The sequence below is a fragment of the Rhinolophus ferrumequinum genome, chromosome 16 (genome assembly GCF_004115265.2).
Source record: "Rhinolophus ferrumequinum isolate MPI-CBG mRhiFer1 chromosome 16, mRhiFer1_v1.p, whole genome shotgun sequence".
NCBI lineage: Eukaryota > Metazoa > Chordata > Mammalia > Chiroptera > Rhinolophidae > Rhinolophus > Rhinolophus ferrumequinum.
Window position 1 is genome coordinate 28413137 of NC_046299.1, and position 19176 is coordinate 28432312.

The 19176-nt window shown below is 39.8% G+C and overlaps 1 protein-coding gene across 3 annotated transcripts in view; it reads right to left on the reverse strand.

Moving 5' to 3' along the window:
• Positions 1 to 19176, reverse strand: part of PLCE1 (phospholipase C epsilon 1) — a 302602-nt gene that overhangs the window by 20289 nt on the left and 263137 nt on the right. For all 3 annotated transcript variants that reach the window (XM_033130698.1, XM_033130697.1, XM_033130699.1), the window contains 5 exons: positions 14492 to 14621; positions 9471 to 9592; positions 8464 to 8581; positions 4307 to 4438; positions 2979 to 3266 (listed from right to left, as the gene is read on the reverse strand). In XM_033130698.1, the coding sequence (XP_032986589.1) occupies positions 2979 to 3266; positions 4307 to 4438; positions 8464 to 8581; positions 9471 to 9592; positions 14492 to 14621 (790 nt within the window). The remainder of the gene's footprint in view (positions 1 to 2978; positions 3267 to 4306; positions 4439 to 8463; positions 8582 to 9470; positions 9593 to 14491; positions 14622 to 19176) is intronic.

Sequence of the window (19176 nt, forward strand, 5' to 3'; positions counted from 1 at the left end):
TAAAACAGATCCAACTGAAGCTGCTCAGTTTGGAATAAAGGTGGGACCTCAAATCTAGCCCTCCTACTGTGCCCTAGGGGTGGTCGCAGAACTGCATCTGCGGCTACAGTTTTAAACCCCATTTAAACCAAGTGAAAAAGTGTGCATGAGTCCACGTAACCCAATCACTCCTCTCAGTCGATGCATGTGATGGCAGACCACGCTTATTATTACCTTTATGGTCTCCTATTTATTTTAAAACCCTATATTAAGTAGACACCATTCCTTTAATAATTATCCCTATATTTTGGGGCTGGAAAAGTCATCCTAAAGAGTTTAACCATCATTCAAGAGAGCATGATAAATAATAGAAGCTTTCTTTTGACTGGGGCTGCCTGTCTACACACTTGTAGGTCCTGGGACAGGAGGTGGAATTGTTCTGTCCCAGGTGGAAAACACTTTGAGGAACTGCTGCCGGCAATAACCAGGTTTGCACACGAGGCTCAAGTCGGTTTCTGAACTCAAGAGTTGGTTTTCATTGAGTGTAGACCTGGGCTATTCCTGGTTCTAGATTGCTGCAAATTTTCTTGTAGTTGATAGAGCCATTAGAAATCCTGGGAAGGGATGCTCTAAGTCCAGGGACACCCCTTTGGGGCATCAGGGTACCCTGAAATTCAGGAAGTGAATTTCAAGATGATCCATGGAACATATTTGGAAGCTAGAGGGACACTGGGAGGGGGTTCTCTGTTATTTGGTTGGGATAGTTCATGGAAAATCAAGCACTCCCTAAGTTTTCTTTGCAAAAATTAAAACATAATGATTCCACTGTGAACTCTTATCTGTCTACTTGGACTTGCAATCCGTAGCAAAGTACCTAGAAAAGATCTGAACCAAAAATCAAGAACCACAGGTGCAGGTTACAGTAGGACTGACAGGGACAATCTGTTCAACTCAGTGCAGAGCACATTTATTGAGCATCTACTGTGTGCAAGGTATTGACCAGGCTCTATCCCTCAGTTCACAGAAATGAAGACCATTTATGCAGATGAACGTGAGGGAGCTGCATGTAGCTTGTGCTTGCTCCACATGGGGAGATGTTTAATCATTGCCTGCTGCATTGAATCAAGAGAGGTCTTATGGCAGCACTCTTTCCTGGGTTAGAAGATTGTGTAGAGAAGCTTGAGGATGAACCATCAACACAGCCATTTGCCTCCGCTGAGAGGGGCCGCTCGAACATGCACTCCGGACCTGATTCAGGAGAAAGGCAGTGCCTTCGAGGGTGAGTGAAGGTCGAGCTGCAGCCTCAGTGTTTGCTTCTGGACTGCAGGGTGGCCCAAAGGAGGGGCACTTCCCATAGCCCCTTCACCTGTGGCTCTTTCTGCCATCGGTGGAGCCAGTGTGTCTGCCCCAGCCTTGGCACTTCAGGAGAAAGGGTGCATCCAAAACCAAATGCATTTCCATTTCCTTGAGAAAAATCACTTTTCTAGTCATTTCAGTTTACTTAAAATATTTCAGAATCATAATAACGAAGGGCGCCAGTGGACATAAGGCTACAGACAGGGCCAGAGATGTGAGCCCACAAGCCACTTGGGGAAGACTGAAAAGAAATTTTTACAACTTTGAAAATATTTCACTATTATTTCCACGTGTAAGTCCAAAGCACACTGTTTTTATAACTTATCAGAAACACTTAATGATAGTTAACATTTGTGGAATGCTTTCTATGTGCCAGGTACTATGCTAAGTATGGTTCTTCACCTGCATTGTCTTATTCAATTTCAATTGAAAGAAGCAAATATTACAAGGGCAAAAAAAAAGAAAATACATCTGCAGTCAGGCACAAACGCGCACTGTTATGCCAGTGCCAGGAGGCTAGCTGGTCCTGGAGCTAAAGGTGTGGTTTGACCTTGGCTGAGCCAGGGCTATGCTGTGGTTGACGGGTCAGTACAGTTACTTAGGGTCTGATTCAGTTCACTAGAGAGGAATGAGAAGGCTGCTTGAGTGTTCAAAGCAAAGACTGGTTTTGAATGAGCTTCGAAGAAACATTCCTCATCTACTCTTTATTTTTTAATCTTCTGCAGCTCCTTTCCTGCCCCCATAACCAAGTGGAAACAAAATACTTCATCTTCCAAATTCCCACAGTCCTTGAATTTATTATTATAAATCATTCTGTGACCTTGAACAAGTTAATTGCTCTGTGCCTTGGTTTGCTCGTCTGAGGACTGGAGATGATAAAGGTACTGACCACTTAGGGCTGTCGCAAAGAGTAAATGAGATAATAGGGGTCAAGAATTTAGCACAGTACCTGGTGCACAATGAGTGTATAATGTATGGTAGCTTTTATTCTGGACTTTCAGGCTTCATCAGTTATCCCTGTTACGAGAGTCTTGACGACAGTGGAGAAACACAAACACTACTTTCTCTGTTCATGTCATTCACATACTTGCTTTCTTTGTGTTACGGAGCTACTCTTAGAGCAATGACCATTATTCTCCATTTCGATCTCAAAGGGATGAGAAGAAGCTAAAATAGTTTTAACTTGCAATGCATTTGGAGCGACACCTACTTATTGACCACAAAGAAGAACAGCTTAGCAAGACAGCTTACTACGGGGGTGTTAGGAACTCTCTACCCCAAAAGATCTTTGAAAACAAATTGGACACAATCCTAAACAGTGTCATGTTTAAAGACACACAAGATCAATCTTAGGTTTAAAAAGTGCTTACAAAAGGAGGTAGGAACAGGAGATTATTAGGGGCCCCTTCAATGTTCTTTTCTGTCGCTTTCGCTCTGAAACATCAAGGGCACAATTCACTATCCAATTCCCTTGTTTTCTGTCGTCTGTAGTTTTACTCTTACATATGGATGGTATGCCCCAGTCTGGAATCTTGCCCCTTTCAACAAAAGTGTTATTTGTGGAACTAACTACGTTTACTGAAATAGAAGATGCAAAGGAGAAAGGTGAGGAGGCACGCTGGTGCGTGCAGTAGGCCCATTACCATCTGTCTGGTAGTTGAGTGCCACAAGCTGAATCCCATGCAGCCAGAACATGAGGGGGTTGGGGTTGGATGAGTCAATGCGGGTGGCAGCTGGGTACGTCCTCAGCAGCTGACAGGCGGTGTGCTGGATCAGTTTCTGAGAATACCTGCGACACAGACGTTTGGCGGCATTTTCATTCAGCGATGAGATATGGTAACACTTGGGAGTTCTAATGATAGCGCTGAGGGACGTGGTTGGGCTGAGGGGGGAAGATTCCTCCCAGGCCTGTCGCATTCCTTCAAAGGAACCTAAACCCCCCCAAAAGATTAGCCTCAGATTAGTGCAGAAAATTTGAAATATTTTAGAACGATAAACCTGAATAACATCCCAGTAAACAAGTATAACCACATAACACATCTGAATAGATCTTGAGTGTTACTTGTGAGTTAGTCTACCACCTTGAAACAAAATGATAGCTACTAAGCTTTAAAATGAGTGTAGAAACACTAGTTTTAAATGAAAAGCCTGAAAGTCCTTTGCCTCAGAACCTCCTGTTCTCATTTGCACAAAAACAAAATATATGTACAAAGGTGTTCCCACTAGCATCGTTTTTTTAATAGCAAAAAGAAAAAAAAGGGAAAGAAAAGAAAAAAAGAAAGCAACAAAAAAACCCCCAGGAAACAACCCAAATGTTCTACCAGGAAGTAGTTATATAAATGACAGTGCATACACACAATGGAAAGCCACAGAGGTATTGATGAGAATAAGGTAGATAAATGTACAGAAAGCAATGTGAAAAGTTACAGCAATATACAAGTTACACAAGTATGTTCAGTTTTATCCCATTTGGATCATCTTAAAAAGGATCTTATTTTCTTGAACAAAACACCATAAACTTAACAGTGGTTACCTCTGGGGAGTAGAACTGGGCCATTGAGAGTGGAAAGGAATTTTAATAATACCCTGTATTGTTTGAGTTTTTAACTATGAGAATTTATTACTTTTATCATAAAAAGTAATTAGAAATAAAATGGATATATCTTCTGGAATTATAATGGTGAAGCGAGCAGTTCCAAGAACCACTAGAATGTTCCAAGGTGGTTCCAATTTCTTTCTTTTGAGGCAAACACTGTTAGAACATCTTCAGCAAAATACTATTTTTTAGGAAGTTAAAAATGTAAATGTAATATTTTTAATAATTTAAAAATATTGATACCACACTTAGATAATATACACATTCATGAAAATAAAAAAATTGAAAAGTGCAAGGGAAGTGCTTAGACAGTAAAATAGCAAAATCATCCAGCATGCAGAGTCAGGCTAAGATATTGTAAGAAGGTGACTTTACTTTTTCCAGATGTCTTGTTAAATGATGCTGTCTCCCCAGGGCTCATTCTGCCCGGATTGTTGCCAAAAATGGACTTCCTGCTTTTCCTTTCTTTTCCTCTGCTAGAGCCAGATGCATTGAGAGTTGACAGGCCTGTTCCCATAAAATGAAAATAAATAAGCCAAAAACTACAAGCAAGGGAACTCAACATTTTCCATCCCCATTAATGTTTATTTTGAAGTCCTATTACTCCTTTGTAACCCAGTACAGAAAACCTACTAGCATTTTTAGCACTGTTAATAATAGTATTGTAGACAATTATAGCAAAGTTTTTATCTCTGTAGGCAAATGTGACAAGAGCTGCATGATTATTACAGAATGACCGCAAAACCACAGCCTCCCCCACTGGATTGTGTACCAGAAGGATTTTGAAAAACTGCACGAGAAGAAAGTGCTCCCGTCAGTATGCAATTATCAGGACCTAAGTACTCTATTTGGAGAGATGAAAGAGTGGCTTGAGTTTTAGAGTCACATCGTCCAGGTTCAATTCCTGCCAGTATGAGCTTTGACTTAACAGCTGCCTTCTTTGTTCTTCAGTTTTCTCAGCTACAGAACCGGCATAATAATAAGAGCTGACAGGGTTGGTCTGAGGATTAAATAGGAAACATATGATGGTGATAAGGATCTTCATGGCTTCTCTTTCTCACTCCTGGTCCAACTGCTCCCTGGATCCTTCCTGTCTGGTGCAGTGCCTGGTGCACAGGAGCAACTTAATAGATATTCGCTGAATGAGGAAATGAATGCACCCCATGCAGACCCGGATGCAGGGCAGGAAGAGTGATTTCAAGGCACCAAGAAAGCCAGAGTTGCCTCCAAACTGTTTCCACTGTCTACAATTATACCAATAGAGAGTAATTCCTTCAGCTGAAGCAGCATTCTGGAGGTCCTCTCTGAGATGAGAATACACCTTCCAAGGACATCATTAGAGAAGACAGGATAAAGGAGTGTTGAATAAGAGTGTAGACTTTGGTGTGTAAACCCAGTTCCTAGCGACGTGACCTCACACAAGTTACTTAACTTCTCTGCACCATGCCTTCATCTGTAAAGGGGCTGTGGTTAGGATGAAAGGAGATAATGTATATGTACATGCTTAGTAGAGCGTCTTGTTCAGAGAAAGTGCTCAATTCATAGCAGCTATGGGACTTCTAAATTTTTTTCTCTCTGATGTATCTGTAACTGCAAAGATGCAGAAACTTGGACTAGTGAGTGCTTATGCTTTACCTTAAAATTTTGTGTGCATTTTGCCCTCTACGCAACGATGTAACGGGATTTTGTCCCGGGTAAAACTGATGAGGGGCCAGAATGAGGTGCTGTGTTCATTCCGGGGGTTTTGTACATATCCTGGCACGTGCTGATATCCCCCAGGTTATGTGGGCCCTTCTGTGAAGAGCCTGGTTGTTCTCTTGGGGTGGGGTGAGGAAGGAAGAACAAGGGCTGGGTGATCAAGAAAGGGGAGAAATCTGGAGAGCCAGAGAAGTAATGGAAGGAGCAACAAAGGGCTTTCATCTGCCCTGTTGGGTCACTGACCAATAATAATGGCCACAACCACAATTTCCACCAAGCCAACGATTTTGCAGACAGTATGCTAATCACATTATATACTTTAGTGCTATATTTTTACAACAACCCTGCAAGGTAGGACTGTTATCTCTTTCACAGATAAGGAATCTGAAGTGCAGGGAAGTCATATAACTGTCCTAGTCAAGGTCACCGAGGAGTCGAGTCCTGCCACTGAAGTGGGTTGTGATCTTGGGGAAGTTACTTTTGGGGAAGGTCGTAACACATAATTGTCACTCACTGCTCTAAAGATTTTTTTTTTTTTTTTTTTTTTGCATATGGCTCCTTGGAAGGGACTTGTGACATTGAAATGGATAATGCAGCAAAATTAAAATCACTGGTGTAGCAAAATGCATTATTTTGTGGTATTTTTCCTCATGAGCATCAAAACAAATCATAATTACAATAAATATTTAGAGGGTATTATAACAATGATTCTGGCAACACAATTTAGTTATTTTGAGAGAGGAAATAAATTTGGGGAAAGAAAAATGTACAAAACTTCAATTACTAAAAAAAAAAAAATATAGTATACCTATAAAAAATGCATGCTACATAAACACTTGTGAAAATACAGCATACTTGGGAATTTAAAAATAAGCCAAACAATCCCATGCTTAGCTTGTGCCTCAAGTCAGAAGCTGCACTAAGTGACCTTTTCATTCTTCCACAATTCTCTATTGGGACAGAAACTTTATCTTTCACAGTGACTTCAAATATCTTTGGCAATTTGTGATCTTTATTTGTAAGTGCTTGAGAAGAAAAGACAAAGCCTGCAGAATGGTTTGGATGTAGTGTCAGCTGAATTTATAAAGAACAAGAGATGTAGTGAGTGTGATTCCTGAATGAAGTGGCCCTCAAACTGGTTCCCGAGACGAAGGACATGCAGGTCACAAAGCTCTTTGACAAGACAAAGATTTTACCTCATCATAAAAACAATTTCATCAGCCGTAAATATGATCATATTATACTTATGTGATGGAAAGTCATGCTGTGAAACAAAACCTAAATGGCTAGATTTCTGCATTTCTTTGAAATGCTTGTCACTTATTTATTCATGTCCTCCTCAGTAGAATTTGTTAGTGGATAAGCAGTAACAGCTGCCAAACATTCCAAACAGTTCATGGGAGAAAGCTTAAAATGGAGAAAGTTCTATCTATTATTCCCCCACAACCCTGTGTGTAAAAAGACCACTGTTACCTAATTTATAAAGAGCCCAGTACCTCTCTGCCCATTTTCAGGGCAGAGTGTGAGAACTGGTGCTTAAGATACATCTCTGGAAGCCAGGATCTGCATTTCTGACCCTCCTGAGAACAATGAGGATCGGCATTTTAACTTCCTTTCCAGGCCAAGTTTATATACCCTGTTTACTAACATTTAGACAATCCCCTAATTCCAGCTGTTTTTCTGTTCTCGGACATCTTGTGCAAGGGAATCCCTTTTCTTAGTATAAGGAGATGAATTTTTCTGTTTTCCATACATTTATGAACTTTCTTATTTGCCTTATACCTCCTGCTGCCCCATTTGTGGGACATAGAATTGGGTGAGCTCACTGATGGCATACCCTAACAAGGGAGGCAGTGTAACACAGTGGAGATAGACAGGCTTCACAATCATAGTTCTACCTTTTATTAACTGAAATGCACATTTTTTGGGGGAGAGGAAGTGCTGTTATCAGCATAAGTTTACTGTACTTCTAGAAATGGCCAATTGGGGAAACCTTTTCTCCCACTGAAACCACGTCCTTGGTCCTTGTGGTATGGGTGGAGTCTCGCTACCCAGCTCAGGGATAGGGCATGTGATACAGGTCCTAGACTGTCAGAACACTGCATGACCTTGGCCGTAGTGATTGGTTCAGGGACGAGCAAAGGACCCAATGAAAAACAGTAACTGCTGAAAGTTTTGGAAGAGACTCTTACACTGAAGCTGAATGTGGAAATACCTGCTGTAGCTGCCTTGCAATCACAAAGGGAACAGGGCCAACACAGTGGAGGCAGAGTGAGAAATGGGGAATGAGAAAGACCTGGAACAAGCTGTACCTGAAGTTGTATCCCTTTATTTTTCAATACATGAGCCAATACATTTCTTCTTTGCTTAAGTCAATTTCTGCCACTTTCAAGCAAAAGAGTCTTAACTAATACACTCTGAAACCTCAGGCCAATTACTTCATCTGTCTCAGATTTTATTTAAAAATAGGGATAAATCCACCAGCTCATAGAATTATTATGAAGTCAATAAGATGATGTATGTAAAATAGTTACACAAATCTTAGTGCTTAAATGCTTCATACATTTTAGCTATTATATATTATGAATATAATAACTATCATTACGAACTATTATAAAAAGACATACTATGATCTGGAATATAAACATTTTTATGGTATTTTGCTCATGAGCCTCAAAGCAAATAATAAATAAATAAATAAATAGGAGGTATTGGAACTGATTTTGGGATACAGTTTCGTTATTTTGAGAGTATTCCCAATGTCCGGTTAAATAAATAGCATATTTTATCTTTTGGTATCTTTAAATGTTGTAGACAACATTGCCTACTCTTACCTGGGAATTTTACTGCTTGGCAATAGATGACAAGGTCAGAAAGCTCTGGGGCAATCTGTCTGCTTTCCTTTTTATTCTGAGGAAGATAAAATTCTTCTCCCAGTTCCATGTCGTAAACCTGCCAAGGAAAAAAATGATACGAGTTGACATGGAAGGCATATACCACTCTGAAGCTCTTTATCTGTTCCTTTCTCATGTCACCAGTGTGTTTCATATTGCTCCACATTTATCCCTTCCTAGAGTAAAAGCTTTCTGAGAGTAAGGGATGAGGCTAACTCATGGGGCATAGTCCAGTGTCATAAACGTGGAACAGTCAATGCACATTCGTTGAATAAATAGATAATTGAGTATATATCTTCTGTGGATTACGTTTTTCACATATTTTATTCTTCTGTTATCCACCAATATCACTGCAATTATGTCTACAGATTTGCTCAGAATCTACATACTGTGAGGCACTTGTGGGTAGGGTCTGGGTATCTATCTCATTTATCTTTCTATCTTTCTATTGTCAAACCTCTGTTAACACTTCACAATCTGGTCCCCGTTAACCTTTTTGATGATTCCCAGGCACCTTTAAAACTCCTAGCAATTCCTTGAATGTACCAGGATGTCCTCTTGGCCTGTATGCCGTGTTTGTTGGCTTGGCCAAATCTTCCTTCTCCAACATCCTCTTCCCAGATGCTCTGATAACACTGTGTAATCACTGCTCTTTGTTCTTATCTACAAGCACTATTTACAGGTTTGTCTCCATCTCTAACCACCTTCTGTGCCACCTCTGTGCCTGCAACACAGTACACCTTTAGTATGTATTGGTTGGATGAATCAATGACTAACCTTCTACAAATGGCAGGTGGGTGTCCCATAGCATCACCATGTGGGCTTTGGCATCTAAGGGAAAGTGAGCGGAAAGGTGAAGGGAAGGGATAGGGAGGGAGGGAAATCCCACCTGAAACTGATGAGCGTACCATGGTCCAAGTGGAATTTAACAGAAACCATTCACCCACCTTTCCTTTGTTGCAAGCAGAGTTATCTGCTTTCTTTATCCTCTTGGGGATTTCTTCATTATACTCAAACTGAAGCTTGTCATTACATGATTTATTTTCAGGTCTGTCTTCTAGAATGTTGTCTGAAAATGAGTTGGCAGGCTTCAGCGAACAAGAACCAAATGCTTCACTTAAGGGCTACGTCTACATCATTGCAAGGCTATCCAGATGCTTGCGCTTATCTGTAAAACTGAGGCTGGCTACATGTTACCAAAATTATGGCTTGAAGTATAATTTTTAAATTTGTTAAATAATAGGTTTATTTTTTTATTGAATGGATTAATTTGTCAGTAGTTTTGGTACCATACAGACATAATCTAAACGAGAAGGCTCATTTTCATACAGATTACTGGAACTGTGCACACGTTATGGAAGATACCCTGCGTCAAGAAGCTCTTAGCACACAAGTTTGGGAAGGATTTAGTGGTTGAAGCACTTCTAGATGGTATATACAGGATTTGATCACTGTCACTTTAAAATGAAGCTGTTAGCTTCTTTTACCTCTAGAAATGTCAAAACCAGAAGAAAAAAGACATTGTTATTTGCAATGTAGTTTTCACAATTATACTTAATTGGAAAATCAAGTTTTCCTAATTGTTTGTCAATGTGTTAAGTGGAAATCTTAGGGATAGGAATTAAAATATATCTAAAAATAGCTAAAGTATGAGAGATAATTTTATACTTTTGTTTTGGTATTTCTACTCAAAATGACCTTAAAGGTGTTAGAGGTATGTCATAATTATATGCTTTTAAAATGAAAAACAAGAAAGCTCATTTCTCACCCAGGATTTCCTATCTCATCAGACCACAGATGCTTAGACCAAAATATCCTTATAGCAAAGCAGGGCCATGCAGGGTGCTGAGACGTGAATGAGATCAGTCATTTTATTAAATTTTTATTCATATAAGCATCACAACTTCATGCTAATCAGGCCTAATAAATTGGAAACAGAATGCCGACATTCATGCAGTTAAAATGCCCAGTTTGAATGGCTTTACCTTCCTGACTGTTAGAAGCAGGAGAAACAGTAAGGACATCTGCTACAGAAAAACAGAATCAGAAAGGGGATAAAAGTAAGAAAAATTAAGACGAAAAGCCAGATAAACTAAGATATGAAAGCAAAGCATAAATAACAACAGCTTAGGTGATAAGATCAATGAAACGAGAAACATTCCATCGATTTAATGTTTTGACTATTCAGGGATGCAAGGGCTAGTGATAAAAGAAGTGCCAATATTGTTAGTGTTAATCATGAGGCCACATTCACATTTCATATTTTCAGTTTCTGACGTGTTGTAATACTCCCAATAATACATTAGGTCAAATGGATAGAAATTGATTAATTTGTTAGACTCATGTAGTCGTTGTCGTAAAATACATATTAAGTGGCAAATTCAAATCTGTACTCTAGTGCATGGTCCAAGCTAGTCAATATAAACCACGAGGTTGGGGAAAATTAATCTATATTTATTTAATGAAATTTAATTAAGTAAATAGTCCTTTAGAACTTATCGGCTAAAAGTCAGAATAGTGGTTCCTTCAATACATGAGCCTCATTTGCAACTTCCTTTAGATTTTCTGGAAGTGGTTTTGTGGTTAGGAATCATCATGTTTTTATAGCCAAAGAGGCTTTAGACTAATTTTCTCATTTTATAGATATGAAAACTGAGGACTCGAGCTGTCACAGAGATAAACTGGGCCACCCAGATTCTCGAGGTAGGTTCTTAACCTGGGATACTTGCAAGGGCCTCAGAAGGCCTGTGAACACGCCAGCAATTTTATGTAGAAATTGGAGAACATGTTTATTTCTCCGAGGGGAGTGGTCGCAGATTCCATCTCATCCTCAAAAGGACCCATCATTACAAGAAGCTAAGAAACCTTTGAGGTTCTCTCTACGAAGCTGGGAATGGTCCTACCCACATCAGGCATGTTTCTATTTTCTTCTCATCTCGGCTGGAGAAAGTGAAGATGGTAGAAGGAAGCAGAGATGAGCGAAGCACCACAAACCACAACCAAAAGTGAAGATTCACAGGGCATTTAACAGTAGCATAAGGAAGCCTGAATAGGACAAACTTAAACAAGTCACAGCATAACTACAAGGCCTGTTTGGGAATCAGCCAGGCAGGAATCTTCCAATGGGAAATAATCATGTGGTAACAGTGGACTTAATTGTCATAGATCCTATAGATGTTAGTGCTGGAAGAAAGGAGAATGTTAGTCAGCATGTAACAGTACCTTCTCATTACACATTGGAGGAACGGACCTAAGGCCTAGAGTGGTGAAAGGACATTACCAAGGTCTCCGAGTCCTTCAGAGCAGGACCTGGTAGTGCCCCCTTTCCATTTCTACCTCACCACAGCACATGCAGGTTTTAAAAAAGCACTCAGCTATCAGAGAAATTCAGTGGGGTAGGGGTTAAATTTTACTCTCCTAACTGGAAATGCAGGCACACCTCATTTTATTGGGCTTCACTGATGTTGCATTTTTTTTACAAATTGAAGGCAAGACTCTCCACCAGCAAAAGGTTACAACTTGTTTTATTGTGATACTCGAACCCACAATATCTCTGAGATATGCCTGTAAATCAGAAAGATCCTTCCCCTACCTGTTCATTTTGTTATTTGCATACCTAAACACCTATAATAGTAATGCTAATAATTAAGAAACGCCTTCTCTTTTCTTGTTCTCAAAAGCACAGGAAAAACACAGGAGTGATTTATGACAGAGAGTGAATTCATCTTCCAGTGTGCACTAAGTTCTTACAGAAGCAAATGACATCTGGATTGGGTGGTATCTTAAATGTGGTTTTCCTTTCTATCTGAATACATTTGTTCTTCTATGAGAATACATCACTACGACTGTAGCAGAGGCCCACGGGGAAGAATAAGTTAATATGAAAATGTTCATATTCCCAGAACTTTTCAGGAATAGGATACAAGAAATTATCTTGACTCCTTTTCATTTTCTCCTTCTTTTGATCTTCCCATTAGATAATATGCCCCTCGTATTATCTGATGGGATTTCAAGTCAAGTAAACTGGCTTTTAGTTGATGGTATGAAGCAATCAATTATTGCTAAAGACAAATATTAAATCGACACAGCAATTCCACTTCTGAAGAAAACAAAAACAATAATTTGAAAAGATATATGCACCCTCATGTTCATTGCAGCATTATTTACAATAGTCAAGATATGGAAACAACTACCATGTTTCCCCAAAAAGAAGACCTAGCCGGACCATCAGCTCTAATGTGTCTTTTGGAGCAAAAATTAATATAAGACTGGTCTTATATTAATATAATATATTACATTATATTATATGCGATATTACATTATATTATTATATTGTATTATATTATATTATATTATATTATACCCGGTCTTATATTATATTAAAGTAATACCAGATCTTATATTAATTTTTGCTCCAAAAGACGCATTAGAGCTGATGGTCCGGCAAGGTTTTATTTTCGGGGAAACACGGTAAGTGTCCATCAATAGATGAATGGATAAAGAAGATGGGTGCATATACAAAATGGAATATCACTCAGCCATAAAAAGACTAAAATCATGCCATTTGTAACAACATGGGTGGACCTAGAGAATATTATGCTAAATTAAATAAGTTGGAGAAAGATAAATACCATATGTTTTACTTATATGTGAAATCTAAAAAAGTAAAACAAATGAACAAATAAAACAAAATAGAAACAGAGTCACAGACATAGAGAACAAACTGATGGTTGCCAGAGAGGAGGGGCATGACAGGATGGGTGAAAAAGGTGAAGGGGAATAAGAGGTACAAACCTCCAGTTATTAAAAAAAAGTCACGGGGATGTAATGCACAGCATAGAAAAAAACAGTATTATCAGAGTAACTTGTATGGTGACAGACAGTTACTAGACTTATTGTGGTGATCACATCATAAAGAATATAAATGATGATCACTGAGTTTTACCCCTGAAACTGATATAATATCGTATGTCAACTGTAATTTAAAAAACGGACATAGCCCAGTATTGTATCTGTGGGGCAGAAAGAAACTGGACCATGATAGAGGATCACAGAATCAAACATGACTAGGAGACAATTCTGCTGCACAAGAAGCAGATATGTGGAGGGTGTCCATCTAGGTCTTATTTTTGGGGAAACACAGTACATATATAAAGCTTATGTAAATAGGAACTGTGGCAAATTTTCATTACTACATTGTTATCCTTCAGAAGTTGCTAAAATGAAACAGTCTACCATCAGCAATGGTACCTGAGAAAACATTTTGCATTCTACAACAAATGCCACTAATTTAGTGCAAACAAAACACACCTGAAACCTAATTCTTATATAAAAAAAATCCTTCACCGTAATCTCTATTTAACATCATTCATGTGACTTTCTGTATTGCAACATTAGCCATCTGTGATGTTTTGTCTCTTTGGTGGGGCCAGAAGAAAACGTCTGGTTGGCTTAGTAATGTGAAGAGGCAGGTAGGAGGGTAGGGAAACGATGCTTCTTTCCTTTCTATACTTCTATAATAGAAAGCAGAAGTGAAAGCTGCCAAAGGGCGGAGCAGAGAGTACAGAAACGTGATGCTGCCCCCTTGCAGGTGGTGTAGGAGACAACAAAGATTCAGCCACCAAGAGCATCAGCCACGCCAGAAACTGAAAGGGTGAGAATGGGGTTTCTCTGCTGTACGTCCAACTCTTGTTCCAGAAATTCACTTAAGAATGACCCGTGTTGCATCCCAAACCTTCCCTTCCTTTCCTTGAATGGTGGCAGTGGTGGCTAACATCTCTTTCCTTGCTTGGTCCTCTTCGCTAAGTGATGGGATTCAGAAACTCTTGGACAATATTACAACAATTTGTACTGTTGGTCTATGGGGTGCCAGATTAATTTTTTTGGGGGGTGAAAACCCCATCAAAACAACAACAGAAAACCTTATCCGGGCATTCCGTGCGCAAGCATGGGATTCTGTTTCTCTTACCGTCAGAGAGAGATTCGTAGTCATAATCATATTCGTCTTCTTCATCTTCCTCCTCCTCATTATTAGCAGGTGGGGGGTTGGCACTCCCACCATTATAGGCCTGAGCTTGCATGGATGCCAACTGATGAGCCTGTAAGATATCAATAATTAAAGACCGCAGACGCTAAGCTAGTGAACTTTCATTTATAGCTTTTGAAATGACCACCTCATGCTTACCACAGTCATTAAAAGTGGATTATCCTGTGTTGATTCAGTTAGTTAGGGAAGAAAACAAAAATCTAAATTCACTTGACTTACAAGGCTAATCACTGGGTGAATGTTAACATCCCTACAGGAGGGATCCTGGACATTTTAGGAAAAATCACAAGGAATCTGGGTTCCCGGGGGCAAACCCTCCAGGAGAAACCTTGGTGCTTCAGAGAACCACCATCAATCCCAAATGATGAGGAAGTGAGTCAGCCCATTAAGTTTAGAAAAGTAAATTTCTGCTTTTGAAAAGAAAGACAAAACGGTTTTTCTTCTTCAAATAATATCTAAAGGCTTTGGACCTTGAGAAAAATGTTAGAATTACTATGGATAAGGAGAACAAATGAATAGTTGTTGGTTTAAATATTTTTCAACGGATTTTATTGGAACCACCATCAGGTTAACAAGATAGGCTTAGAAACTTCCAAAAACTTGATGTGTGCTGCTTGGGAGGTCATGAGCCTCTACAGTCGACTAGAATTACTACGAAGGGATATCACAGGACACAAGAATAAATGTAAGTCTGGGACTCTAGCATAAGGAAATAATCCAAAATACAGGAAAAGTTACATGCATGAATTAAAAATAGGAAACAATATAACAGTCCAACAATTGGGGAGTGGGGCCAGTACACTATGGTATATCCAACTGAGAGAATGAGACATGGAACAATAATTGTGATATGTATTTATTGAACAAAGGATACAGAATTGTGTGTGTACATATTTACATATGTAAATATATACATATATACATGTATATATAAATATATATATACAATTCTACATCCTTTGATCAAAGCTATATATCTGTCTCTATATAATGACTATAACAATATAAAATGACATGCATAAAAAGGCTAGATAGTAAATGGTAACATAATACAACAGGATTTTTGACCTGTTTTTGTGATATAGACCCCTCTGGCAGTCTGGTGAGGTAGGATCCCTTCTCAGAACAATGTTTTTAACGCATAAAATCAAATTATATGATTACAGAGGGGAAAAAAGTTGTTGAATATAGTTATCAACGGTTGAAAAAACAATTTCATGCAATAGGAATATCTATTTCTTTATTAATACAGTAAAAAATACACAGTGGTATGTCAAGTAATGTTTTTGAAATAGTGATGAGCATAAATAATTTTTAGAGATATTAGCAACAATTGTGATATAATATGAAAACTCTATGAATTCTACTGGTGACGATGACATAGTTACTGCTAATATTACTGTGGTTTGTCCCCTACATTTATAATCAGAGTAAATGCTAAATTTCAGCTGGAGGTTAGTGAAAATGAAGATGTAATTTTTATTCCATGTAAGTTCACTGTCCCCCTGAATTCTATCTATGGATATTACCAAGGTTAAGAATCCCTGTAATACAGGTTGTTTATGACCTTGGAATTATGCATATTTAAAAATAATTATCTATTCTCTAAACTTCTTGAAATGGAGTTATATTACCTGTAAAATAAAAATGTATATATAAGAAAGATACAGTTTAGGCAACGTCTATATCTACCACCAGTTCGAATAACTGCACAATGTGTAGGCTGGGATTTCTCAACGTGGGTTATATGGAACACTAGCTCCATGTGTGTTAACAGCTGTTATGTAAAAATTGACAATTACGGTAACCACAAAACACAATGGAAGTTTGGAAACAGCAGTTCAAACAGACTGAAACACATTCCTACCGCAGAGCTTCACACAGCCTTCATTTAATCATGATGGGACCGGGCCTCATGATTCATCAAAGATCTCCACTGCAGAACTTCCCATGCTTATTTAATTAGGGAATTTTAAAATCTTTTTTTCAGAGTACCTCACAGGATTAGTATTCTTCAGAATTTCAGGAACTCTGCTGTAGGCACCAGTGAGCCACAACAGCAAGGCTATTTGTCACGGATAAGAGACGGGCCTTGATGCAGCAAGCATTCAAGGTAGAGCCAAGTGGTGGGAAAGACAATGCAAAGAGCCTGGTAGAAAACTGTGAGAACTGTATGCTAGGAGTGATGCCATTCAAAGCCCCACCGACTAGCGAACGTCGGAACGCGAGTGCCAAGATTGCTTAGACACTCAAATACTTCTACTGGTGCAGGAAGATGCGGCCAAGTGGACAGCCAGAAGCTGACAACCTTATTCTCTGCAATAGCCTAAGGATTCCGAGGCAGAAGAACAGGACCCCAGCCCTTGCATAAAAGCAATTCAGATTTAGGTCAGGAGGTTAGAGGGAGGGGTCTGGCTCAAGATGGGTCTGGGCAGGAGCCATGTCTTATTCTGCTCTGTTCCCTCAATGCCTAGCACGGCGACTGTCATCTAGTGTGCACTGAGTCGAGCGGGTTAGAGTTCAGGAGACAAGGTCAGAATACTGGAGATCTGGTGAGGTGCAGCCAGGAGGTCTCAGTAAGAGCCTCAGCACAAGATTGAGGTAGATGGAGGGTGTGGCTTCAGAAATCTTGCTCTGGGTCAATCCATCCTTCCTGAGGGTGAGTTACTTGTATGGAAGTGACCCAGGCCTTCTAAGTTTGCGGCTGGGCCTGAGCACTCTGGAGCTCTAGGCATTCATTCAGCCAGCCTGGTATGAATGCAGATCACCAGGTCCAGACCCACAACCTGCCAGACAACTGAAAGTCCTTGCAGATATGATTGTCAATACTCCCTGGGAAATCAGGTGGGTGGGAAGCGGGATTAAAAAACAGGAAATGGGATTACATTGTCCCATTTTTCCAAAAGGAGGAAGAGGTAAGTTGTGGAAATTATGTGGTAGGAACTGTCAAGTTATCTGAACAAAAATTCAGAATGGATTATTAATTGGTTGGCTGTGAGAACACCGAAAACAAAGAGGTAGTTAACAAGAGTTAGCATGGGTTTACTAAGAACAAATCTCCCACACGGTAACCTCTTTAGGCTTTTTGGATAAGGTAACTTGCTTTGTGGGAAATAATAAATAAGCAGTGTTTCCAAACTTCCAGGAGGAGAAGAATTATTTTTAAACAAACAGATTACCAGGCCTTCCTTGTGGAAATCCTGAGTTAGTTGGGCAGATTTGGGACCTATGCATCTAGAAGTATCCCAGTAATTCTCATTGTATTTTGACTTCTCAGAATTGAGAAGTTTGAAAATGTCTTTCCTGAAGAATTCAACCTGAATCCTAGGTCTGCCACTGAGAGCTGGGTGGCTTTAAGGATGTTACATAAATGGCTAGGTCTCAGTTTTCTATTCTACAAATAAAGAAGTTGAAGCAGACTCTGGAGAAACGTGGGCTGCAAGAAAAGAGAGCACTGAGACAGGAGTGATATAAACACTGAACTCCAGGGAGGTTCTGTAGGCAGGTCCACTGCCCTCTACACTTGGCTGTCTGGCTCAAGGGCAACTGGAGATGAAAGCACGATTTGAAAAACTGCCAATAAATAGATTGGATGACAGACGTCAAAATTCACAAAGAACCTTGTATGCTGCAATAGCATACCAAAACCACAAAGAGTGAATTTAATAGAGATAAATGTGGGGCTCCTGCATGTGAAAGGTTAAAATTAATTGTAAACCTGGAAAACTGGGGGAGACTAGGCATAAGAATAGTCCTTGTGAAAATAACTGAACTCCTTTTGTTTGCCACAAACTCAGTATGAGCCTGGTGTGCAGTAAAGAATTTTGAAAGGGAGAGTAGTCCTAGGCTGCATTCAGTGAGGTATTAAGTTCAGATTAAGAGAGAGGTGATAGTTTCATGGTCCTCACATGCTGTCAGATCTTATTTGGAGCATTGCCTTAAGTCTGGAAATCATGTTTTAAGAAGGACAAATTCAAGAATAGCCACAAATTTAAGAGTATCCAAAATATTCTCAATGGAAAGTGGAGAGTCTTAGCAGCCACATCCTGGGGGGGAACAGCTGATACAATAAGAATGTTTGGCTTGGAGAGGAGAAAAGCTGGTGGGGGACACATGCTTGCTTTCTAGCGATGCAATTAGTCTGTGCAGCTGCAGAGGAAGACGTAGTGCCAAAGAGTAGGAGGAACAGGAAGGAAGGTTCGGGCTCAACATGAAGAAGACTTCTGTGGCAACACGGTCAAGTCATTAGTGGAATGGAGGCTGCATAAGGAACTGCAAATGACTGTGCGAAGAATGGGAAAGGCAACAGCTCCAAGAACATTCACACACATCCTGACGACCATAGAGGCATGCCCAGGGCGGCTGTGTCTGCTTGGCAGTCGGGAGTGGGAGTCGGTGCCGGGTACAGAAAAGAGCACTAGGAACGGTGTTGTATAAGAAAGAGCCCCCAGTGCTGTGTCGTCAGCTGCTGATACAGCACTGGAGGAGGGCCAGACATGAGAGAACACACGCTACTATTGTACAGTTGACCCTTGAACAATGTGGGAGGTTAGGGGCGCCAGCACCCTCCCCCATGCAGTTAGAAATCCACGAATAACTTCTGACTT